At 37.1% G+C, this 27,641-nt stretch overlaps 1 protein-coding gene across 1 annotated transcript in view; it reads right to left on the bottom strand.

The window, feature by feature from the left end:
• The window catches only part of Thoc2 (THO complex subunit 2), a 71,120-nt gene that overhangs the window by 42,522 nt on the left and 957 nt on the right, over positions 1-27,641 (bottom strand). The window contains exons 2-5 of the mRNA XM_057760735.1: positions 11,533-11,591; positions 8,964-9,055; positions 7,188-7,239; positions 441-511 (exon numbers count right to left, since the gene is read on the bottom strand). Coding sequence (XP_057616718.1) covers positions 441-511; positions 7,188-7,239; positions 8,964-9,055; positions 11,533-11,591 — 274 coding nt within the window. The remainder of the gene's footprint in view (positions 1-440; positions 512-7,187; positions 7,240-8,963; positions 9,056-11,532; positions 11,592-27,641) is intronic.

The following is a 27,641-nucleotide window of genomic DNA, read 5'->3' as shown; positions in this document are numbered from 1 at the left end:
ATTACAAGCATGTGTCACCATGCCCAGTTTATAAGATACTAGGGATAGAACCAAGGGTTTCATGCATGTTAGGCAAGCACTCTATACACTAAGCCACATCCACAGCCCAACTTGCATTTATTTAATTACCTCCATCTTTTTGTCCCTGTCTGAGTTTTTAAAAACTTAGTTTAAGAATTACTTGCTTACCTTTTTCTATATTAGAAACTCACTAGGTCAGAAATATCACTGAGGGTTTTTATATGTATAGATTAAGTAATTTAGAAATGATTATTTCACAAAAATTACATACCTACTTCCACAAAACATCCATTTCAAGATCTAAATCGCACCTTATAATGAGGTCAACTGAATGTCAATATCTTCCTCCATTTAACATCATTAACAATATTATATTTATTCAATATAAAATGTAGGAGAAAGTGTATTTAAAAACTTACCAAACATGCTAATACCAATTGTGTAAAATAGTCTCTCTTGCTTTTTTCTTCTAAACAATTTGTCTCAATATCTATAATGACAGAAGAAAAGAGATACAAGTTTCATTTTTCTATACTCTCTACTACTAAAAGATTCATCTTCTTTAAAAGTTATTTTAAAAATGCCTCTTTCTGGGCCAGGCCTGGTGGTACACACCTGTAATTTCAGCACCCAGAACCAGAAACATGGGGAACACAAGTTCAAGGCCAGCCTGGCCTACACTGTGAGCTCCAGGAATCCCAGGTTATACAAAAATAAGTTGTCTTAAAAAATAAATAATTAAAAATAAAATACCTCTTTCTGAATCTGGAAAATTATAAACTGCAGTAATATGTCTTTCATACATATACAAACACTCTCTTAATATTAATGAATGACCCTGTCACCTATAATATATATCCATAAAATAGCAAATTTGTATCATAGGAACACTGAAAACAAAATTTCAGAAATAAAAATACTCTAAAAAGGAAAAAAAATTTAAATGACCACGTGTCAAAGATGCTACAACAGAGACTCATTTCTTAATGGCCAAGTCGAACTGGGTAACAACAAAAAAAATCTTCTAATTTAGCTGTGTTTGGTGGTACACAACAGTGATCTCAGCCTTCAGAAGGCTGAAGCAGAAGGATCGTGAGTTCAAGACCAGCTTGAACTAAATAGTAAGATATGTTATAACAACAGTTCAAAAAAGAAAAAAAAAGGGAAAGGCAAAGCCTATTTTGTTGTTGTTTGATTGGTTTGGTCCCAAGCCCCTTTTTGATTGAGTATATATGCAGTGTACATACTGATTAACATTGGTGTGTACGGAGGCCAGAGAATGGTGTCAGGTGTCTCTTCCTCAATTGCTCTACATTTTATTGAGACAGGGTTCTCACTGAACCCAGAGTTTGTCAACTTGGCTAATCTAACTAGCCAGCTTGCCCAAGAGATCCCCTGTCTCAGCGTCCCATGAATTGAGATTACATGTAAGCCACCATACTAACCCCTTCCCCTGTTTTAAAGAAAGACTTAACTAACACCTGCCTCTATTTCTATAAGCTGGGAATAGAGGCATGTACCACTATACCTGGCCTTATTCTTTTTTGTGGGTACTGGGGATCCTCATGCTTGTAAGCAAGTGCTTTATCCACTAAGTCATCTTCTCAGTACTGGTTTGGGTTTTTGTTTTCCTTTTTACGAAAAGGTCTCATTATGTAGCAGACTTGCCTTCAATGTGCTATTAACTTCAGGCTAACTTTCAAGTCTCAGCAAAATTCTCTTTTCACAGTTTCCCCAGTGCTAGGACAAAAATATTTCCTAACCTTAAAAGTCCATAACTAATAAAGTTGAGAAGTCTAATGTCAAGTCTATGGAAAGTCAGTATTAAAAAGGAATATTGAAAATCCTATTTGGAACAATTCTAACCACTAAATAAAAATGCACTTCTCCCTATGAAATACTTAGAAAGATGTCCTTCAGTTTTAATAAATTGTTCAGAAAATTCAAGTTTAGATCTGAGGAGTGGAAGAAATAAAACAATTAATGCAAAATGTCAATCATCAAAAATTTAAAATAGGACTAGCAGGATTACACAAAGGCTGGCTTCAGAACTGTTGCTTTAACTCATTAAATTATTTTAACTTTCTGAGACAGGTACTCTTGTAGCTGAGGTTGAGCCCAAACTCACTAGATGACCTTAAATTTCTGATTCTCTTGTTTCTGCCGCCCAAGTGCTTAGAATTACACGCAAACATTTTCAGAGTCAACTGGCAATTTAGAAAGTACAATAAAGGGCATCAGCCTTAGTGAAATTACTATTAGCCTCTAAGTGGGTCTTCTAAAATAACAGACACCTTATCAGAGTTTTGCTTCAGTTTGTTTTCTACTGTCAACACCAAAAATCAACAGATTTATCATCAAGTATAACACTCATCATCATTTTCCCGGTCTTTCACTCTTCCTTCTAGGACAATTGCCATTTGCCCATATCCTGGCCACTCTAGCACAAAGTTAGCACAAGGACATTAAGGAAATTTTAGGGGTATGAGTGTGGCTTAGTGGTAGGAGCACTTGCCTAGCCATCTGTGAGGTCCTGGGTTCTATCCCCAAACCACAAAGAAAAAAAAATAATACAAGGAAAATTCAAGGTGTGATTCATGCAATTTAACTTATAATATAATCTCCACTTTTTTCTGAGAGGGATTGACTATGCACCTCTGGCAATTCTGGAATTCACTATGTAGACCTGGCTGACCTCAAGCTCACAGAGATCACCTACCTCTGCCTCCAGAGTGCTGGGACTAGAAGTGTGTGTCCTCAAGCCTAGCTAATCTCAACTTTTAATGGTGTTTTCTACAAAACTTAATTGATGTGTATCACATTAATGTTTTTCTAGGGGTTCCCAGTTGTCACAGAGCTCTAAAGTTGTTAAGATATACTGCTAAGGTCCTTAAGATTAGGCACGCAGTGTTAAAAAGTCCTCTTAGCTACCTGACCTGATTAAGGTACTACTCTCTCAGCTTTTGACTATGGTAGTAATACTGAATATGGCCTCAGTAAATCTGTTAAGTCTGTCTCAGTTTAATTTATTATTTTTACTCTAACTCAAAACACCATTCAAGCTGAGCAGTGGTGGCACACACCTTTAATTCCAGCACTCAGGAGGCAGAGGCAGGCGGATCTCAGTGAGTTCAAGGCCAGCCTGGTCTACAAGAACTGGTTATAGAAAAGGCTTCAAAAAGCTAAGGAGAAACCCTGTCTCAAAAAAAAAACCCACCATTCAAATAAAGTCATTTATCATACCTTACTCCTGTACCCTAAATTAGCACTTGGTAAATTCTTTTTAATTTCCATATAATTTTCGTTCTTTTTTTTTTTTTTTTTTTTTTTTGAATTTTTCGAGACAGGGTTTCTCCGTAGTTTTTGGTTCCTGTCCTGGAACTAGCTCTTCTAGACCAGGCTGGCCTCGAATTCACAGAGATCCGCCTGCCTCTGCCTCCCGAGTGCTGGGATTAAAAGCGTGCGCCACCACCGCCCGGCTCCATATAATTTTATTTCTTTATTTCTTTCTTTATTTCTTTATTTATTTCTTTCTTTATTTATTTAAGATTTCTGCCTCCTCCCCACCACCGCCTCCCATTTCCCTCCCCCTCCCCCATCAAGTCCCCCTCCCTCGTCAGCCCTAAGAGCAATCAGGGTTCTCTGCCCTGTGGGAAGTCCAAGGACCACCCACCTCCATACAGGTCTAGTAAGGTGAGCATCCAAACTGCTTAGGCTCCCACAAAGCCAGTACGTGCAGTAGGATCAAAAACCCATTGCCATTGTTTTTGAGTTCTCCATAGTCCTCATTGTCCACTATGTTCAGCGAGTCCAGTTTTATCCCATGCTTTTTCAGACCCAGGCCAGCTGGCCTTGGTGAGTTCCTGATAGAACATCCCCATTGTCTCAGTGTGTGGGTGCACCCCTCGCGGTCCTGAGTTCCTTGCTCGTGCTCTCTCTCCTTCTGCTCCTGATTTGGACCTTGAGATTTCAGTCCGGTGCTCCAATGTGGGTCTCTGTCTCTGTCTCCTTTCTTCACCTGATGAAGGTTAATATTCAGGAGGATGCCTATATGTTTTTCTTTGGGTTCACCTTCTTATTTAGCTTCTCTAGGATCATTCAACTTCCTTAGCGATCAGGGAAATGCAAATCAAGACAACTTTAAGATACCATCTTACACCTGTCAGAATCGCTAAAATAAAAAACACCAACGATAGCCTTTGCTGGAGAGGATGTGGAGTAAGGGGTACACTCATCCATTGCTGGTGGGAATGCAAACTTGTGCAACCACTATGGAAAGCAGTGTGGGGGTTTCTCAGGAAATTTGGGATCAACCTACCCCAGGATCCAGCAATACTACTCTTGGGAATATACCCAGGAGATGCCCTATCATACAACAAAAGTATATGCTCAACTATGTTCATAGCAGCATTGTTTGTAATAGATAGCCAGAACCTGGAACAACTTAGATTCCCTTCAATGGAAGAATGAAGAAAGTATGGAATATATACATATTAGAGTACTACTCAGCAGTAAAAAACAATGACTTCTTGAATTTTGCAAGCAAATGGATGGAAATAGAAAACACTATCCTGAGTGAGGTAAGCCAGACCCAAAAAGAGGAACATGGGATGTACTCACTCATATTTGGTTTCTAGCCATAAATAAAGGACATTGAGCCTATAATTCGTGATCCATATAATTTTCTTAAAACCCCTCTACATCCTCCAACTCCTGCCTTCTGTATCACCAACCAACTGGTCAACCTCCAAGGTCTCATCAGTGTATCTGTTACTTCAGAGTCAGCCTCTCAAGTTATTACAGCTCTCAGGCTCCCTCACCCTCATGTGATTAGTCTTTTTAAAAGTTCTCTTAACCTGGAAAGTAAAGGAATATTTTGTCTTATTACACTTAACACATTAAGAAGATAACACGATATAGTAAAAAGATCATGGACTCTGGATCCAAAGGGACCCAAGCTTAAATGCAGCTTTACTAGCTGCATTCCCTTGAAAAAATGACCACTCTGCTAAACCTCATCTTCCCAATCTGCATACCTTCCATACAGAAATTGTTATAAAGACTAAGATTAAAATGAAATTTTAACATGATGAAAGGTATTTCAAAACTAGCACCTATATCATAATGAATATTATTAGTATCATTAGGCACAACCTTCATTAAGATTAACTTATTAATTATATGAGTTTTGTCTGTGTGTTATGTGTATGTACCACATTTGAGTTTGGTACCTATAGAGTTTAAAGTAAGATCCTCTACAACTGGAGGTAAGGATGGTGAACTGCCATATTGATGCTAGAAACTGAATTTGTTTTCTCTGCAAGAGCAACAAGTGCTCTCCACTGAGCCATCTTTCCAGCTTGCTAGGTCACATTCTTAAAATCCCAACTCCCCTTCTTGTTCTAGAGTCACCCTTGCATCACTTTTATCCTGCCAAGATTAAGCACATGTAAGGGGACAGGAGAAGGATAGTTTCCTCTAAATTTGTCTGTAAAAATGAGTTGGATAGTATGAAAGAAATTTAAGTAAACAAATATCACTATCATGAATCCATGTTAACAGCTAACAGGCAATAACCTGTGGAAATAATTCTTATGTCTTAATAACTATGAAGGAAAGCTATGTTTTAACAAAATAAGTCAATTTAAGAAAAACTAATAGAATGAAAAAGCTAATAACATAATTACTAAAGACAAAATATATTCCCAACACTATTGAGGAACATCTTTCACAAAATGTCTCCTATAGATTAGTTTCCTGTGTATAAAATTTATGGGGAAAAAGCAACTGTTTTTACATTGGAACTTGTTCAATGCTAAATTTATTTGTTCGTATCAATTTCAAATAGTAAGTTCCTTTTTTTCATTTTGTATAAATAAATCAAATATATACCATGAAGATGTACTTTATCATTAAAACCAGGAGAGTTCAGAATGAAAAATAGTATTATTAAGCATAATTATGCCAGAAGTAGAAAGTCTAGGAAACATGGTCAACTCATTGGTGGTCTGTTTTTCCCATTTATCACTCTCACGTATTCTGAACTGTTTCCAACATTGCCACTGTTCTGAAATCTGAAAGATTCTCTAAACTCATACACAGGCATTCACATTAGCTAAGACCAAACTCTAGATAAATCAGTAAGCCATATAACTAACTCACCTAATCCTAAGAATAAAGAATAATGTGTTAGCTAGGTGGTGGTGGTGCACACCTTTAATCCCAGTACTTGGGAGGCAAAGGCAGATGGGTCTCTATGAGTTCGAGGTAGCCTAGTCTACAGAATGAGTTCCAGGACAGCCAGAGCTACACAGAGAAAACACACACACGCACATACACACACACACACACACACACACACACGGAGGGAGAGAGAAAGAGGGAGACAGACAGACAGACGGGGGGCAGACAGACAGACAGACAGAAGGTAATGATCTAAAATAACTCTTTCCAATGTGACAACTCCTCAGAAGTCATGTTTTAAAGGTAATATATGTCTAGCAATGCTATCTACAATGCAAAGCTACAGAAAACACAAAACTGATGGGGAAGTCATGCTCAGCTATTTTAACCAATAGTTAAAATTAGATGAATAAATTTGTAAAACACATTATTTATAAATCCATGTTTTCCTTGGAGGGACACTACTTTTAATCATAAATCAAAAAAAAATATCTATTTTTAAGAAAAAAAATGAACTCTTATTCTGGACAAATACAAAACAGATTACTTACTCGCAAAACAAAAGCACTTTTAATAACTTTGATTAATCTTATTCATTTTAAAATTAAGAATCAAAAGGGTACAACAAAAAGTATCTTCACAGTGTCTTAAGTTTGAGATTCAAAGAAATCTCATTGCATGACATTATGACATTTCTGCAATTCTGAAATTGCAGAAACTCAGACAAATGTCAGAAAATCTGATTTTACTTTAAATTAGCTCATTTAGCTCAAATTTATATAAATTACACATTGTCAAACATAAAAAATATTGAAAAGCTATTAATTGTAATATTTGATTTACAAAACTATACTCTGTATAAAGTTAAAAATGACTAAAGATTTGCAGAAACATTTTCACATTTGTAAACCCTTAAAAGAAAACATTTAACATGAATTTACCACAAGTACATGTTACATGTAAAATAAAGGCTTAAAACCTACCTAATATGCAGAATACATCAGCAAGAATAGAAGGCATATCCTCACGAAATTCCTAAATTAAAAAATAAATTTACAATAAATTTCAGAATATCACATGGAAAGTGTTACTATTTCAGAATAATGGTTATCAACCTAGAAGTCAACTAAACACCACCATTCTGTGATCTCATGGTCAGCATGGTCTACATGTCACAGGCTAAAAAGAGCTACATATTGAAACACAGTCTCAAAAACCACACACAGAAAAGAGCTGCCTATTTAAATTTCAAACACAGGATAGTTAATAAAATGGCAGTAACTTTAAAAAGCACCTCAGAAAAACACTAAAATGTAGAATACTTCACATGCACCTAATAAAGACCATCAATATTGGTACATTTTCATCAAAAACTTTAATATTATATCCACACCTGATCCACGCAAAAATTATAGTACCAGAAGATCAAAAATCCAAAAATTACATCAATTAAAAGCAATTATTCCACAATTCGAGATTCTCTGAAGATAAAATAACTACTTTATTCACTCTTATTTATAGCTTTTGAGGAAAAAAAAACTGACCCCCAAATCCTGTTTCTGAATAAAAGCACCAGCATTCCACATTTGCTTCTTGAGTTGCTACTTCCATGATCAATTTTAGAGCTATTTCCCATTAGTAAGAATCACAGTTCAGTTACTGTAATCAGTAGTTTTCTAGCACTATAGCAACCCTAAAATTCATATATTTTCAGAGACTGTAAGAAAGGAAATTCTAAAGAAAAAAGCCGGCAGCTGCCAGTCACATAAATTCATTTCTGTGGCTAAGATACCGGACAAATGTACATTACTATGGAAAAGGCATGACAAAGGCAATGCAGTGTGGTAGCATATAGATATAATGAAGTAATCAAAGTAAAGGAGACAGTAACTACTAAGGACCAAGTATACAAAAATGTTTATTTAGATTATTTTCGTAAATGGAAAAAATTACTACAACCAAATTGTACAAACAGACTAAAACTGTATCAACTCCTAATTTAAAATGAAATTATCTTAGTGGTCTACCAGTTTTTCAAGGGCTATGAACGCAAATAGTCATGTTAGTATTAATTGTCAAAAAAATATACTACTTCAATATGAACTAAAGTTACTCTTAACTAGAGACAGTTTCTGGATAAAAGAGAAAAACATACTAAAATTCCTGCTTCGCAAATGTACATGGGTGGGGAGTGTCAGAACAGCTAACCTTAAAACTTCCATTAAAACCACTCAAGAAAAGCGTAAGAATCATATGACGCACCGATGACATGACTCATTAGCAATCTCCTCTGAATCTAGCCTAAATTCTCCAATAAATGTAAATGAAAATAAAATTAGCCACTTAAAGGTTTAAAAAAAATCTGTTATTTTCTAAAAATAAGTAGGAAGCAGATACAAATGAATGTCAAACCACAATTTAAAATAATTTAATCCTTAATTTTAAGAAATTTTTAATTATAATTACAAAAAAACATTATTTGAAGAAAATACTTAAACTATTTTTAGAGTTAAAACATTATTTAATAACACTGACTTCATTACAGTTTTGTCATTTTACTTACCCAGTTTGTATAACCTTATCTTCCTTACAACCAGACAAAAAGACTAAAATACCAACTGCTGTTTGGCAAAACCTGCTTACCAATATTACCTTTAAACAACCATTATTTTGGAAAATGTATGCTATACACTGCAAAAATCTTTGTATCAAAAGTGTAAAGATATGCAACAATTACTGTTGTACATATATATACTTACACTAATGTCATTAAGAATGCTAGATGCCTGTTCATGCTTTAAATTTCCTTTAATGACGTGATATGACAACTCATAGAGAGCTTGTTGAAAATCTGTTGAACATAAAAGACATAAGTGTAAAGGCAGTCTCTTTAACAAGAAAGGCAAACTCACCTGGAAAGTCTATTTATTTCTCACAATTATTATAAACATCAAAAATAAAACATATTTATAATAGTTCTCTCTAGCAACTTATTTTTCTAGTTCTACAAAAACACTAGCGAGTTTAGGAAAAAGTTAATCATTCCTTCTCTACTCTAATATGACTTAGTAGTTAAGCATAGATTCTTTCCATGACTGCAAATTTCACATATTCACACATCTACTATATATATAATTTAGTATTTAGATTCTTCTTCAATACTTCATTTTCTTTTCTGATAGTCCTGGCAGACTTAATGTGCCCTAAGCAAGTGTTATACCAATAATCTACATCACTAGCCATTTTTAATTTTAGACAAGGTCTCATTAAGTTCTGAAGGGTACCTGCCTCAACCCTATTTACAGACATCTACAAGCATTCCTAACCCACTAACCCATTTTAAAACATTTCCACCATATTCCTGAAATCTTCAGAAATATTTTATATGAATACACCGTGCCAAAACAAGACAAACAAAATTAACCATTTCCCCACCAACTACCTTCACAGATTGGTCTAAATATATTCAGAATATACTCAATTCAATCTCAGGGCTACAATGAAACCTAAGGAGTAAACATGATAGAGCATTCCTTCCAAAAATCTAAATTCTTTCTCGTCAATTTCTATCAGAACTCAAACAAAAAAATACATGTGTATACATACAAAAATGGCAATTTTATGAGAATTGTCACTATAAAAAAAAAAAAACGTGCCCCCCCAAAAAAGAAATCCACACTATTATCACGAACCCATTTCCTCAAACAAAAAGTCTTTTAGGGAGTGGGGAGTTAGAAGTTGACTGAACACCTTTGAGTCAATTTTTTTTATTTCCACAATACTGAATTTTTTTCTCCTTCAAATCATTAAATGTTGAAAAACAAGTATCTCTAAAAAATACTAATAGAGGGTTACTGACATAACTTAGTTGGTAAAGTGCCTATCATACAAGAAGCCCTGTGTTGCAAGACATAAAAAAGTGGGTATATAATGGCAGGTGCTTGTAGCCTATAATTCAAGCACTGGGGAGATAGAGGCAGACAGAAAGAGCTATAGTTCAAGGTCATCCTCAGCACACTTATCAAGTTCCAAGCCAACATAGGCTACATGATACTCCTTTTCAAAAAAATAAAAACACAAATGTAAAAGCAAGCCTAGGAACTGGCGATCTAGCTGAAGTAGGTGTAGAATGATTCCCTACCATTTCTTTGAGAGACTGAGTTCAATCCCTGGGATGACAAAGTAGAAAAGTCCTCAAAGGAAACTTCCTCCAAACACACACAAACACCAAGCATGGTAGAGTACAACCAGCCCATAGTCCCAGCATTCATTCAGGAAGCTGAGGCAGGAGGATCAGGCATTTAAAGCCATACTAACCTACACAGCAAGTTGCAGGCCAACCTGGCTACATGAGATCCTGTCCCACCGCATTTCACCCTCAAAGAAACTAAAAGAAAGCCTAGTTATAATCCCCTTCTAGGGAAAAAAAAATCAAAATCCTTTCAGGGCAAAAAAAAAAAAGTGAAAAAAGAAATGCTTTTAAAAAACTCCCCTGGCCAGGCAGTGGTGGCTCACATATTTATTAATCCCAGCACTCGGGAGGCAGAGGCAGGTGGATCTCTGTGAGTTCAAGGCCAGCCTGGTCTACAAGATCTAATTCCAGGACAGGTTCCAAAGCCACAGAGAAACCCTGTCTCAAAAAACCAAAAAAAAAAAAAAAAAAAGTATTAGTTACAAAAACGTTGATTTTTATACTGAAAAAAAAAAAAACCTTATGGGATTATCTGCAATAAAAGCTACAAATGAAAACACTATAAATCAGACACAATTGTTTTTATTTTGGCTTGTCTTCTGCCAAATCCATGTGCCTAATTTTAAATTAATGAACGTTAAACAGCAAAATTCCATAAAAGTAAAGACTACATCCTGCTTAATTATGTAACATTTTACTTAATAAATCCTATTTGTGACACGCAGCAAACAACTCCTTTGCTGATATTTTCCATGACAACTGCCTTTAACAAGCTCCCCAGACACCACCTGAACATAACCAGCTTTAGTAAAAGCACTGAAATGGGTGTGTGGAAATTTTTTAGAGCAAATACAATCAAACCCGTTTTTCTTCCCAGGATAGCTTTTTCTTACATTCATGACTGAACAGCTAACTCCAGAAATCTAAATAAATGTACAAAATGTCAATTATAAAAGGCAGATGAAACAATGCATGTATTCAAGATGTATAATCTTATTGCAACTACAGTTATATTAATAACTATAAGGTCTTCTATGCATGCACTCTTAGAACTTTAGTTTTCACACACAACATCAAATAATTTATAATGTTAAGCAAACAAAAATGATAGCTAAGATAGTTTTGAAAAATCATACCTCTATAGGTCGAACTGTCGTGGCTTTTGTTTTCACTGAGGATCCGGCATAAATGTAAACTATAATAAAAAAAAAACTGTCAATTTCCAATCCTAAAAACATCTGATTCCTAAGGAGTGAGTTTTATCTCCTTAAAAGTATATAAAAATTTCCCAGATACATTTAAATACCTATGACCATGACAAAACAAACTGCCAACCCCAATCTTCTAACCCATCAGAACTAGAAGAGAACAATCAGCCATTATTCAAAAAATTGGCAAATAATTTTTTATGTAAATTTTTTTCTGCCTCTACATGTAAACATGGGGTAACCCAATACTAGATAAGGACTGTCTCTACTGGGCAAAGTGGTACATGGTCATAATCCTAGGAGTCAGGAAGTGAAGAGAGAATCAGCCTCTGCTAACAGCAAATTTGAGACTATCTCAAAATGTCTCCAATTTGAACTATTTCAACCAGTAAGAGGGCAAGGTAGATAAAGAATATCTCTCTCTCTCTCTCTCTCTCTCTCTCTCTCTCTCTCTCTCCACAAGGCTATAACATAAAAGGGTCACTTAGGGGAGGGCAGCAGGAAGATAGAAGGGGGAGTGATTGGAGTTGAATAAGATCACAGTAAATTGTATACATAAATAAAAATATCATAAGCAAGTCCATTATTTTGTACAATTAATATATGCCAATCAAATGATAGAATTAGAACATCTTCATTTCAAGATGCCTAATAAAAAATTCACCATCTGTCAATAGCTGTTCACATCATAAAAACAGACTACAAGCATTATGTCCTAGCTACTGATGAAAAAATATACCACCCCAGAGGAAATAGAATGTCAAAAAAAAAAATACTGCATTCTTCTCTTCAATGTTAACACTACAGATAACAAGCTATCTGCTACAAAACAATAAAAAAATTAAGGGGAATTATAGATGAAACAAGATTGGCAAAGAGTTGGTGACTACTGAACTAGACCAAACTAGAAAACATGTAAGCCACAATAAAAACAAAACAATCAAAACAGCAAAAGGGGCAACCCACATGACAAGAATTAATATATTGTGGGGAGGAGTATCCCTTATCTACAATGCTTAGAACCAAAACGATTCCAGAACTTAGTTTTTTCTTATCTCAGTTCAGAATATTTTCACCTGAGGACAGATTGAGTATATGTATACCTTATACATATATCCTGGCAGTAATTTTTTAATAATTTATTTGTATTTTATGGACATTGGTGTTTTGCCTGCATGTATATCTGTGTGAGGGTATCAGATCCCCTGGAACAGGAGTTAGAGGCAGTTGTGAGCTGCCATGTGGGTGCTGGAATTTGAACCCAGATCCTCTGGTGAGATCTCTCCAGCCTCCCTGACAGTAATTTTTTAAAAATTCATTTTTATTTGTGTATGTTTGTATTAGTGTATACCATGTTCATGTGCCTGTGGAGGACAGAAGATGTCAGATCCCCTGGAGCTGCAGTTATAGGCAGTTATGATCTGTCCAACATAGGTGCCAGGACCTGAACTCAGATCCTCTCCAACAGCAGTTAAGTGCTATTAACTGCTAAGTCATTTTTACAAACAAACCCGTAAAAATAAACTTAAATAATACTTTTAAAATTTTGTACATTCAACAAAGTTTACTGTACAGTGGACCAGACATGCCATTTTATTATTCTATAGGCAGACTTGCATAGGAGAACCTGGACATACACAGAAAAGGGGTTACTGTAGCTGAAAGAGAGTAACAGGGTCTTCTTCTTGGGATACAGTTAAATAAACAGTGTTCTTAAGCTGTGTTCTTTCAACATGTCAGTTATGGAAGTTTCTACTTGTAGTATCTATCTCAGGGCTCGAGAAGTTCTGACTTTGGAGCATTTCCAACCTCAGCTTAGGGGTGTCCAACCCCTCTCCCCTCCCTCCCTTTCCTTCTCAGAGGAATCATCACTCTTATGCTTGCAAGCACATTTGTCCTTGTATTTGATTGCTTTTGCTCCTACCAGCACCACTTTCTCCCCCATACACACACCCTGGGTGATCTCATCCACTTCTAAGGCAGTAATTCTTAAGTGTATCTATCTCCAATTTTATCTCCACACTTCTGACTGAGAGCTTGGTAGACATGCTAGACAAAAAAAAAGCATTCAACCCTAAAATCTCAAAAATCTTTTAGCATAGCTGCAACCCAGAGACTATCTAAATAAAATCCATATTCCATTATTATTATTATTTTATGCAATTCCAGAACACGGGGCTGGAGTACAGACCAGTGGAAAGCCAATTCTTAGCCATGTATCAGGTCCTGGGTTCAATCTCCAGTACCTACAAAAAAATATTCCTGAGTTCTGAACTATTTGGTTTTTTTTGAGATATGCATTTCACTGGCTCTGCCTCTGGAGTGCTGGCCTGGTTTTTTTGTTGGGGAGAAAGAGGATCTTATCATTAAGTTCAGGCTGGCCTGGCACACTAGATCCTCCCTCCTCAGTATCACAAGCACTGAGATTCCAAGTGTGCAATACCACATCCCATGCTGCCATTTTTTAATGTCTTTTAGATACTCTGATAAAATGAGAAGTTTGCATAACAAATTCCTACTCAGCATTAAATTAGCAGCTCCTTGCATAGAAACTACTTATACATCTTTTTTTTTTCTTAGACAGGGTCTTTTTATTTAGGGCTGGAATAGTACTCACTATGTAGCTTAGAATAACCTCTAATTCAATGTAATTCTCTCACCTCAAACCCCCAAAGTGCTGGGATTATAACAGACCCCAACATGTCACACACAGCCATTTTAATTGTAAGCTTGCATATCTTGTTTTTACAGAACACCATTTTTTCCCACTTGAGAAACAACTAACAAGTTATGACGACTCAAAGATATCTGGCAGGCCATTTTCTCAAAAATGAACTGAGTTCGTCCCTTCAAGGAAAACAACAGAGTATTTATTGTCAATGATAAAACCTAAGCTTTCAAACTTAAAGAATTTTGAAAAACTCATTTCTGCCACTATAGTGATGACTACTTTCATAAAGGTTTCCCTGATCAGCTTTGGTGGCGAAAATAAAGAATGCACTTTCGATATTCTACAATGAAATTTGCCAATATTTGGAAGAGCTGCATAATACAGTGAAAAAAATTTTCAAGTGGCCAATGCATAATGTTATAAAATGACAGACACATGGACAAAAGATCCACTCCAAATGAAAGAGATATAAATAAATTTTATTTACAATGTATCAAAACATCACTGCTCTGTATTTGGTTTTTCTTTAGGGGGGGGCATCTGTTTTAGGGATTTCTGTTTTAGTTTCTTTTAACTTTTTTTTTTTTTTTTTTTTTTTTTTTTTTGGTTTTTCGAGACAGGGTTTCTCTGTGGCTTTGGAGCCTGTGCTGGAACTAGCTCTGTAGACCAGGCTGATCTCGAACTCACAGAGATCCGCCTGCCTCTGCCTTCTGAGTGCTGGGATTAAAGGCGTGCGCCACCAGTGCCCGGCTTTTCTTTAACTTTTGTGTGTAGAGGGATATTGGTAAAGGCAGACTCATTATACAGTTCTAGTTGGCATAGAGCTGACTATATAGACCAGGCTGACCTGGAATTTAAAATAGTCCTCCTGTCTCTGCTTTCTAAGCACTGGCGTTTTACAGGTATGCACCATCATACCTGGCACTAAGGCAGTTTAAACTACCAGTTGGGGTACAGGGAGAAAGGATCACCTGAACCCTTGAATTCTAACCAGCCAGGACAACACAGAATCTGTCTTTAAAAATAACAATAAAAAATGAAAAGCAGGGCCAGTGAGATGATGACTAAGCACAGGGGCTAAGTACAATCCCTGGGAACCACATGAAGATGAAGGGAGAAAACACACAAGCACACACACGCACATTCACACACAGAGAGAAAGAAAATTTTGATGTTATCAAACAATAATATGCATAATTACCAAAAAAAGTCCAATACAATTGTATTGCCCTTGCCAACTATTTAGCTGGGTGAGGCTACATTTTCTTCATAACTTCAATCACAACGATCTATAATCCGTAGATCACACTATAAATCAATGCCATGAACAAAAACTGAAAAATGAAGGGCTGGCAAGATGGCTTACCAGAAAAAAGGCTCTTGCCACCAAGCCTGAGAGTTTGAATTTAATCCAAGGAACCTATACAAAGGTGGAAGGAGAAGTGACTCCACAAGGCTGTTCTCTGACCACCACATGCATGCAATAGCTCTCGCATATGCACGTGTGTACACATGTGCGCACACATGTATATGCCACACATTCACATACACAAAATAATAATTTTTGAAAAACCAAAAATAGGAAAAGAAAAGAACCTGGGTGTCATTAATACCAGCATTCCTGAGGTAGAAGCAAGACTGTCTTAAATTTGAGCCCAGATTAGCTTACACAGTGAGTTCCAGGGTAGATGACAGATCATGAAAGACCCCGTTGCTATTTTTTCAACAAACTTATTTGATGTAATATGAAGTCAAATTTTGGCTTTTATTTCATCTCCTTTATAAATGACACAGGATGCACAATTTACCATGCATATCTCTTTTGCGGGGACATATATATTCAATTTCTTTTCTATGATAATCAACCAATATCATTAATATTTAAAAAGTAAAATTAAATTCCTAAAGTAATATAGGACAACTTCATTAATCTCAGAGTCAAGAAGGAACATTCCAACACTCAGAGGACTGAGGCAGGAAGATTTTCTTGAGTTCAGGAAAGCCTGGACTAGCATAAAACCCTATCTCAGAAAAAAAAAGAACAAGAAAGGGGGAAAAAAAGACATTAAGAAGCATTAAGTAAGCATAAAAGGTACTAATATAGCAAGTAATGGATATATTTGACGATACTAAAATGAATTATTTTTTTTGTTCACAAGTCACCATTAATCCCAAATGTAGTGGCAGATGTTAAGCATTAATTTCAGACCATCATGGGTTACATAGCCAGACCTTATCTCAAAAACAACAACAAAAAGATCACTATTAGCCAAACATGATGGCATATTCCTAGCACATACTAGCACATGAAGCGGAGGAAGGAAAAATTGTCATGAGTTAGAAGCCAGCCTAGGCTACACAGAGTTCCAGGACACCAAAAGCTACACAACCAAAACGGAACCTCAAAAAATGTTTAAGGACACTGTTTTAAGACTGAATATGTACTAAGAACATGCATAACCCACAAACAACATGAAGCACCTCAAGAGAGCAAAGAAAAAATAAATGGAAACACAGACAAAAGACAGAAGATTGAAGGGCTAGAGAGATGGCTCAGCGGTTAAATCCACTGGCTGCTCTTCCAGAGATCTTGAGTTCAATTCCCAGCACCCACATGGTGGCTCACAACCATCTATAATGAGATCTGGTGCCATTTTCTGTCATGCAGGTAGAATACTGTATACATAATAAATAAATAAAATCTTTAAAAAAAATAAGCCACAATGAAGTATTCTACTGCATACAAATAACACTGATCTTTTTTCTAAGTTTTTTTTTTTTGATGCTCTTGTTTTTGAAACAAGGTCCCATGTTGTCTAGGCTAACACCTTGAATTCCTGATCCTCCTGTCTCAGACTGGCCAATCTTCAAATCCTCATTACTATGTGACACTAACTTTAAAAGTCAGGTATAGTGACACATGTCCATAATTCCAGAATTTATGAGGTGAAATATGGAGGACCAAAACATAAATGTTAAAATCATGATTACCACAGAGGTGAAAAGAGAGATCAGAAAAAGAGGTGATGTTATCCTGGTGGTAATGTAAAATAAGTGGTACATTCATTTTGGTATATGTTGTTTTGTTAATTTGATTTTTGTTTTGTTTTGTTTTGAAACAGGGTCTTCCTATGTAACCTTAGCTGGCCTGGAACTCACTAAATAGAAACCAAGCTAGCTTTGAACTCATAGAAATTTGCATGTCTCTGAGTGCTGGGATTAAATGTTTGCCCAAGGAGTCTAGCTGTTATATTGCTTTTTGACACTAAGTCTACTATGTAGCTGAGGCTGGCCTCAAATTCATGACTCCTGTGTTTTAGTCTCTAAATGTTGGTTGATGGAGGTGGTTCTTGTATTTTATCTGTTGCTTTCATTGGTTAACTAATAAAGAAAACTGCCTTAGCCCATTTGATTGGCCAGCCTTTAGGTGGGTGGAGTAAACAGAACAGAATGCTGGGCGAAAGAAGCCGAGCCAGAGAGTCGCCATGATTCTCCCACTCCAGACAGACGCAGGTTAAGATCTTTCCTGGTAAGCCAGCTCGTGGTACTACACAGAATATTAGAAATGGGTTAGATCAATATGTAAGAGCTAGCCAATAAGAGGCTGGAGCTAATGGGCCAGGCAGTGATTAAAAGAATACAGTTTCCATGTAATTATTTCCGGGCATAAGCTAGTCGTGCGGGCGGCTGGGTGCCGGGGACGCAGCCCTGCCGCTCGTATTACAACAGTTGGTTTATAGGCATTTACCCCTATACCTGACTTGCATTTGAATTGCATAATTCTCTAAGCTCTACACATTAGAATTTAGGCACTTCTCTATATTGTTGTTCAATTTCACAATTTAGAAATTAGAAAAAACTCTGGCCGTGCAGTGGTGGTGCATGCCTTTAATCCCAGCAGTCAGGAAACAGAGGCAGGTGGATCTCTGTGAGTTTGAGGCCAGCCTGTTCTACAAGAGCTAGTTCCAGGACAGGCTCTGAAGCTACAGAGAAACCCTGTCTCAAAAAAAAGAAAGAAAGAAAGAAAGAAAGAAAGAAAGAAAGAAAGAAAGAAAGAAAGAAAGAAAGAAAGAAAGAGAAATTAGAAGAAAATCTTACAGATCAACATTCTCTGAAATATTGTCTCAATATGTAGCCCTAGCTGGCCTGGAACTAACTCTGTAAACTAGTCTGCCTCTGAAGTCACAGAGATGTGCCTGTTCCTGCCTTCTTAGTGCTGTGATTAAAGGCCTGTACCACCATGCCCAGCCATGCTGACCTTTTAAAGTAAAGGAAGGGAATCAATGAATTCCTATTACAAGAGTTTCTTTCTTTCTTTTATGAGAATTTCATGAGTACTGTAATTCCATCATTTCTACCCTACTCTTTCTTACCTCCAACTCTGTTGTACCCACTCCACTCCCTCTCAAATTTATGAGTGGGTTGAGCATGTCCCTGGCATGTGCAAAGCCCAGAGTTCAATCCTCAGCACCGGAGGAAAAAGCTTTCAGATTCTGTTTATATATCCTATCTTATGCTAATATGATGCTACAAAACCATCGCCTACAGAAATTATCTATTATCATACCCCTACACCTTGCCACTCTGTATCATATATTTTGATACTCTATTCTTGGTTAGAAAAAGCCGACACAATAAACATCTGCTGATCCACATTCACTTACACGTTGCTTTTCTTTGCTGTTGTGCTACTGGGGATTGAACCTAGGGCCTTGCATAAAAGCTAGGCAAGCACTATATCAATAAGATAAATCATAATCCCTCTTCTGCTTTCTTTTTGATAGTCTTGCCAAGTTTATCAAGCTAGCCTTGAAGTTACACTGTAGCCCAGGCAAACCAAAAACTATGATTTTTCTGCCACAAGTAACATCAATCACAGTAACGGAATTATTTTCAAAACTAAGAATAAAAGGCCAATGAAAAACAATTACCAATTATATCTGCATAAAATCTGAAAATCCCATTATAAATTTTTAACCACCTATGGCCACCTATTAAAAATGTATTTAACTAGTAAAGAATATCAGACAGCACTAGCAAGATGGCCCGTGGATTATGACCCTGTCTCAAAAAAAAAAAAAATGGCAGTAGCGAGAATTTTCATGTGTTCTCAGTAAATAGCTGAGGCAGAGGTTCTTAACCTGTGGGTCTTGACACTCACAAGGGGCGGACATATATCAGATATCCTACATATCAGATATTTACATTATGATTCATAACAGTAGCAAAATTACAGTTATGAAGTAGCAATGAAATAATTTTATGATTGGGGGTCACCACAACATGAGGAACTGTATTAAAGAGTTGCAGCATTAGGAAGGTTGAGGATCACCTCAGATCTGAGGTGAAGGATATACCAATACCCTTGTCTGAAGATTACACACTGTATACAGGTATTATTGTGGGAGGGTTTTTTGGGCTTTGGTTTTTTGAAACAAAGTCCACATACCCCAACCTAACCTTAAACTCACTATGTAGCTGAAGTTGGCATGATCCTCCTGCCTCTGCCTTCCCAATATTGGAGGTACTCAGCTTTGTACACATGTACAGAAAACTTACCATGGGCTGAGGATGTGGCTCAGATGACTGAGTGATTACCTAGCATATAGAATCCTTGGGTTTGATACCCAGCAGCACACCAACCTGGTAAAGGGACACACACCTGGAATTCCATAGCTTGAGAAATGGTAGCAGGAAGATCAGAAGTTGAAGGTCAACCTGAGCTATAACAGTAAGCTTGAGGCAAGCCTGGGATGCATGATATGTTCAAAGAAAGGTAGGAAGGAGGGAGAAAAAGAAAGAAATTGAAGCCATCTTTAACACTTGATGCACTTGAAAACCCAAGCCCTTGAAATACCGAGGTAGGGTTTACTCAAGTTCAAGGCCAGTGTGGAATCCAGAATAAAATCCTGTCTCAAAAGGGGAGGTTATTGAAACTTTTTTCTCCTTCTTATGACAAATGCTTTTGTTTCCTCACATTTTCAACAGCTTCATCTTCTACGGCTTTCAGCAATGTTAAAACAGTTGTCTTTTTCAATAAGCCTCCAATGATTGAGGAAGGACTGTGTCAGTGTTCCATACTCCCACCTATGGTACAGTCATCATTACATAACTAAGGAATAATTGAAATGTCATTCTATATTATCCACTCACTAGGCCACAAGCACATTTATTAGCCTGAAGACAATACTGTCATCGTAAGCTATTAATTAGCACCTCAAAGATTTGTTCAAATTGTGTACAAAATCATTAATGGGATATCATATTCAGTCAATTCACTTGCATAACAGATCTGTGTGTTGCCTTACTATAAAATGAGAATTCTTTATATACTAGAAAACAAAAAACAAGCAGTAAAAATTTTCCCAAGAAGAATTGCAGATCTAGCCAATAGTGATCCCGATCTAAGTTCTGTAATTCCAGAACTTAGAACCTGAGACAAGAAGATGTAAGGTTCAAAAACAGACCTAGGATATAGGAGTACTCTTGTCTCAAAAAGAATTTTTCACCAGACAGTGGTGGCTCACACCTTTAATGCCAACACTCGGTAGGCAGAGACAGGTGGATCTCTGCGAGTTCGAGGCTAGCCTGGTCTACAGAGCTAATTCCAGGACAGTGTCCAAAGCTACAGAGAAACCCTGTCTCGAAAAAAAAAAAAACACACACACACACTTTTTTTCCAGGTATAGATTTAACTGTTTTTCCTAAGCAATCCACTAATAGTAGACCAGCAAATATACTTACAAGTAACTGGTTCTAAATGTTGCATCTGTCTTACTGTCTTATCTGTCAAACACTTCTAGTAAACTACATTACAGAAGGATGACAAACAAAATGACCTTGAATAGTTGCCCTTTCTAATATGACCTTAAAATTATTCAAATGTTCTATCTCAGTTCAAAGATCAGTAATATTTTACTCTTTTACTATTTGAGTTTACCAGTTTTTCCACTTTTCAAACTCGTTTTGTACTCTTATGGAAATGTTGCCTCAACTACCTGAGAGCAAGGACAGAAATTTACTTTCTGTCAAAGATCCGTGAAAATCTGAATGAAAGGCCGGGCGGTGGTGGCGCACGCCTTTAATCCCAGCACTTGGGAGGCAGAGGCAGGCAGATCTCTATGAGTTCAAGACCAGCCTGGTCTACAAGAGCTAGTTCCAGGACAGGCTCCAAAACCACAGAGAAACCCTGTCTCGAAAAACAAAAAAAAAGAAAAGAAAATCTGAATGTAATGTTCTACTAATGATTTCAGAAGTACACTGTGAATGCTTCTTTTTTGTTTTGTTTTGTTGTGGACACTAGGAACTGAACTCAGATCCTCTGGAAGAGCAGCCAGTGCTCTTAACCTCTGAGCCATCTCTCCAGCCCCTAGCTTTTCATCTTCCCATTTTTTTCAGCAAAAATGAAACACAAACAAGCCTGAATTACTTATGCTCACAGCTTGCAAGTTTGCTTCACATAAGAGGCTGATATTCATCTGTGCTTCACTTAGTTTTTTATAAAATGAAAGGTTAAATTTGTTTAAGCAATGTGCTTTCTCTATTATCAAAGCTATAACAAATATTACCCTTTAAAATGAATACTAGGACAAAATCATTTTACCTTGTGGAAAGATGCATTTATAAAGAGAGCAAGAACTATTATAAAAGAGAAATTAACAAAAGCTCTACCTTTGTAAGTAGGAAACATCAGTTACATTAATAGCACTCACTCTACTTCACCATCATAAAATAACTTAGCAAACAAAAAGTGGTAACTTAGTAACTTCCTAATGTTGCATCAACATTTTCTGAAGAATGAATTTATATTACCAGAAAAACAGACCAAGACTTAACATTTAGTTCATGAATACAAGTTAAAATAGAAAATCAAATTAGAAAAGGTTTCAGGGCCAGACATGTAACTCAGCTGTTAGAGTGAGGCCCTGGGTTCATCCCCAGTGCCGCCTAAACTAGCTGTGATATCATTGGTCCATATGCAACCCTTGCACTTGAGAAGTGAAGAAATTCAAGGTTATCCTCGTTACACAGCCAGTTCAAGGCCAGCCCGGAATACACAATACCCAGTCTCAAAAAAAAAAAAAATAGTTTCAGGAGTTGGGGACCAAGCACTTAGGACATTAAAGTAGGAGAATTATCAGTTCTAGGCCAGCTTGAACTATGTAAGTTCCAGGCATACCCAAGCTACTTAAGAATTACCGAATAAAACAACTACTTCTATGATCCCTTTACTGTACTCATACCTCTTGGGGAAAAAAATCATGCTACAAGTTTTATAATTTTTTTAAAGATTTAAGATTTTTTTCTTGTACATGCATGTGTGGTTAAGTGTATGTATGTGCACCATGTGCATGCATGCAAGAACCTGCAAAATTAGAAGAGGGTGACACATCCCCTGGAACTACACAGTTATGGGCAGTTGTAGGCCCCCATCCGAGTGCTGGAATCCCAGGAACTTAGAGAGGTAAGTGTTCTCAACAGCTGAAATATCTGTTCAGCCCATAAGAATTCATTTTTATTATTTTTAATTATGTGTTTTTGAGTGTGTGCATGTCATGTACAGGTGTCCAAGAATGCTAGAGGTGATGGATCCCTTTGCAACTACGCTTGTAACTGGTAACCCAACATGGACAGTGGGAATAAACTCTGGTCCTGTGCAAGAGCAGTCCATGTTCTCACACTGAGTCATCTCTCTAGCCCTATAAGTTCTCTAATTATCATCTAAAAATATATTTGGTGGCCAGAGAGGTGTCTTAGTGGGTAAAGGGACTTGCTCCCAAGCCTGATGATCTGAATTCGATGCCCTGGTTCCACATAGTGAAAGGAAAAAACAACTACCACAAATTTTCTTCTGACCGCCATCCTAGCATGCACAATTGCACACATGTGTGCACATAAACACAATACAATTTTAAATAAATATGTATATATGTATACATATACATATACTCTCTAGAAACTAATAGTGTATAGGCATATGAGGGATGTACTGTTTGGAAAGATAAAAATTATCATTTTACTTTTCTGCTTTATTATCTAACAAAGCTTATTCTTCAAAACCAAGATATTCTATAGAATAGACAGTTGGTTTTCATTGAGTAGTTACACATTTTTCCTCCTTTAAAAGCTCTGGCAGTTATGAATTTGAAAGTATGCAAGACGAGTTATATGGAAGGGTTTGAAAGAAAAGGAAGCGGAAATGATGTAATCACGTTATAATCTCAAAAAATAAAACAATTTTTTCAAAGCTCTCGAAGTCCCAGTGGTGGTGGACACAGTAAAAGGTTTTAAGACACCAGAAAAGGGTTATAGCTGTTAGCTGGAGAGCTGTCAGGGAAACTGCAGGTTACTTTGAGACAGTAAGTCTAAAAGTCTGAGACAGAAACAAAGATGATCTATAGTCAGAAGTTACTACTGCAGTCTGAATAGGAAATCCTTTGTTTAGGGCTGCCACAGGCACATTTTGGGGGAAAATGCAACTATTGATTAATACAGTAAAATGTCAATTAGATGTACACTCGTAAGGTCTCTGCCTTAGCACTTTTTCATTACATGCAGATTGTGGTCGTGGTACCAGGAATAAAAAATTAAGGAATATATTCCCAGCACTTGGGAGACAGAGGCAGGCAGATCTTTGTGAGTTCCAGGCCAGCCTGGTCTACTATAAGTTCCAGGCCAGGCTCCAAAGCTACCCTGTCTCAAAAAAAAAAAAAAAGGAATATTTCATTTAACAAAACAATGCCCCATACAGTTTATGTTGGATTTTGTTGTTGCTGTTGTTATTTTGCTTTGGGTTTTGTTTTTCCTTTTTTCAGTACTGAGGATCAAACCCCAGGGACTCTGAGCATGCTATGCAAATTGCTTTAGCTCTGAACTTATTTCCAGCATCATGCCGCTTTTAGCACTATGGACACTGTATAACTCTCACAATAGCTATATACTGCTATCATACTACAGATAAGAAAAACTTGGCAATCTCTTGAAACACAACTTTTAAAAACACACTTTAAAAAGCTGGGTGTGGTGGCACACCCCTTTAATCCCAGCACTTGGGAGGAGGGCAGGCAGGTCTCTGAGTTCAAGGCCAGCCTGGTCTACGTACCTACAAATTGTACCTACAAATCGAGTTCCAGGACAGCCAGGGTTACACAAAAGAGACTAGTCTCAGAAAAAAAAAAACACTTTAAAAACACACTTTTAAAAAGAAAAATTTCAGGGCTGGAAAGCACTTGTTGTTCTTCTTTTTTTTTTTTAATGAATTATCAGCTATGCATGGTGGCACAAGCCTGTGATCCGAACAGACAAGAGGCTGAAGCAAGAAGATAATGAATTCAAGGTCACCCTGGGCTTCAAAGTTACAAATCAGCCTGGGATATATTAAACCTTGGCACACCTTTAATCCCAGCTCTCCCCTTTAAACCCAACACTCGGGAAGCAGAGGCAGGCGGTTCTCTGTGAGTTTGAATCCAGGCTGCTCTACAAGAGCTAGTTCCAGGACAGGCTCCAAAGCTACAGAGAAACCCTGTCTCAAAAAACCAAAAAAAAAAAAAAAAGTGTTTTTAAAAAAAGGAAGAGGCACAGCAACAGCAACCACCTGGCAGTGGTGGTGCATGCATTTAATCCCAGCATTCAGGAGGAGCTCTCTATGAGTTTGAGGCCAGTCTGGTCTAAATAGCTAGTTCCAGGCCAGCCAGGGCTACACAGAGAAACCCCATTTTGGAAAAAGAAAGAAGGGAAAATACAAAACAGGCTGGATATAAAGGAAAATGAAATTTGCAGGAAAACAGATAAAACAGGAAATCGTGTATTATTTTAAGAAAAATTACCATGTTTTTAAGTGTACATATAGATGATATGCATAAGTCATAAAAGAAGACACAAGAGAGATGGAGAGACCTTTTTTGTTTTGTTTTGTTTTTCAAGACAGGGTTTCTCTGTGATTTTGGAGCCTGTCCTGGAACTAGCTCTTGTAGACCAGGCTGGTCTCGAACTCACAGAGATCCACCTGCCTCTGCCTCCCAAGTGCTGGGATTAAAGGCGTGCGCCACCACTGCCCGGCTGGAGAGACCTTAAAAGAAAGTTAGATTAAGAGTAGATAATGGAGGTCAGCCACGGTAGTGTATGCCTATAATCCCAGCCTGGTCTACAAAGTGAGTTCCTGGCCAGCAATGGCTACATAGTGAGACCTTGACTCAAACTGAAAAGAAATAAAAGAGTAGATAATGGAATATACATGACATAAAAGCAAACGGCAGGACTAGTTAGAAGGAGAAAAGTGACCAGCAAGAGGTAGGTAGAGAAAAGTAGTAGAGAAAAAGTCAGCAAATTAAAGTATGATATATGTATGAAACTGTCATGAAAAAAACCTATTGCTTTGTGTGCTAATATAAATATTTTTGTAAAGGATTGAAGATATAGCTCAGTAGTAGTACTTACCTAGTATGTACAGGCCTCTAGGTTCATCCACCAGTAAGGCAAAACTTAAAATAATTCATTATATTATACAGTTTCAGCTTTTGGATTTTTATAGATTATTTTTAGTTGTGTGTATGTGTGTGCATGCGTGTTTGGGTATGCGTGTAATACAGGTACTTGAAGAGGTCAGAGGTGTAACATCCCATGGAGCTGGAGTTCCAGGCAACTGTGAGCCATCAGATGTGGATTTTGAAAATTGAACTCAGGTCCTCTAGATGCACAATAAGCACTCCTAACCTCATGAGGCATTTCTCCAGTCTATGAAGCTTTAACTTTCTTTTGACTTTTGTTGTTTTGTTTGGGAAAAGATTTCATTGTGTAGCCCCTGCTGACCTCAAACTTACAGGACTCCTCCCTCATCCTCCCAAGTGCTAGGATTACAGGTGTTAGCAACCACACCCAGCTATGCCATCCAACTCTAAATTCTCAGTGGTACATGCCTATAATCTTAGTACCCAGAAGAGGATTATAAACTCAAGGCCAGCATGGGCTACAAGGTCATTGTCTCAGAAATGAAATAGGTCCTCTTAATATAAAACGAATTATATCTATTTATATAATCATTAAGCTGATCACACTGATTTGGATCTACTATAATTTAAACCACATTCCACAAGCTATGCAATAAATACACACATGAAAATTCTAAGTACAGTAAACCCAAAATTCCATTTTAACTAGGTAGTCTTGACTTCATACATCACTTGGTTTTTCTCCAACCATTGTCAGTCAGAGGCAAAGCAGGCAGAACTCCTCCTATTCCTAATACTCATTTTAAGGTGGAAGCAAAAACATTAAACTGTTTAAAAAAAAAAACAGCTAGGCCTGTGCATGTAGCTCACTGATGGAGAACTTACTACCAAATACATATACACACACACACACACACAGACACACACACACACACACGTGAAATCCACCTAGAAGGAAGCTGAGCAGCCCACAAACATGACTGTCCATAAATGAATAAATAGGTTGTAGACAGTAAATAACGATGAACTGGGTTATTTGTTTGGGAAGGATAACCCACAAATATAGGATGGTTTAGTTGAGTTGCTTCCCATCCTGCCTTCTCAGCACTCAAGGCACCTCATAGGTATGTGTTAAATAACACTTAAAAATTAAAAATGAGAGCTTATCTTATACCTGCAAGTTAACAAAACACTAAAGCGCTATAAGTATATGCTGGAGGAGATGTTGAACCAAAAGAACTAAGAGATGTCATCGCTTTTCTTCAAGAACCTCTCAATTTATTAGCAAACAAGAGCAAATACATGTGAAGCCAGAGGCCAATTAATTGCTAACCAAAAAGGTAGAGCCTCTAAGTGCAAGAGCTGTCCTGAGAAGTTTAAATATCTAAAAGCTGGAATAATATTACTTTTAATAGCTATCACTTGAGCACTTGCTATATGCCAAGTGCTTTACAGGCATTTAGTCTTCACAACAATCCTTTCAGCAGTGTTTATTATTCCCAATTTACTCAAGGGGAAACAGTCGAAGTGGTTAAGAATTTACCAAGGTCACTCAGCTAGTTAAGTGGACTAAGCTAGTCACTTATTCCAACAATCTAATTCTAGGACTCCCACTGCTAAGCTTCACGGAACAGCATAGGGAATTGTCGGCGGGAGTAAGTCCTTTTACAAGAGTAAGATCCGGCACTACAAAGTTTCAAAGATTCCTATCTTCCCGCTAGCTACTGGGAACCTGACACTGGACTGGAGTGTGGGAGTGGAGGGAGACAACCCAAACAGCTAACAAGAATTAATCTCCTTTAGGACTGGCTACTAAATTTCCAAGGCAAATCAAAAGAAATCAGAACTTTTTTTTTTTTCTTTTCAAATCAACGGTTAATTTTGCTATTTAAACGGGGAGTGGGGGTAGCTGGCTATCT

Source organism: Chionomys nivalis, chromosome X, assembly GCF_950005125.1.
Source record: "Chionomys nivalis chromosome X, mChiNiv1.1, whole genome shotgun sequence".
NCBI classification, from domain to species: domain Eukaryota; kingdom Metazoa; phylum Chordata; class Mammalia; order Rodentia; family Cricetidae; genus Chionomys; species Chionomys nivalis.
Note: the sequence above shows the minus strand (reverse complement) of the source record. Positions and strands in the feature narration are given on the sequence as shown.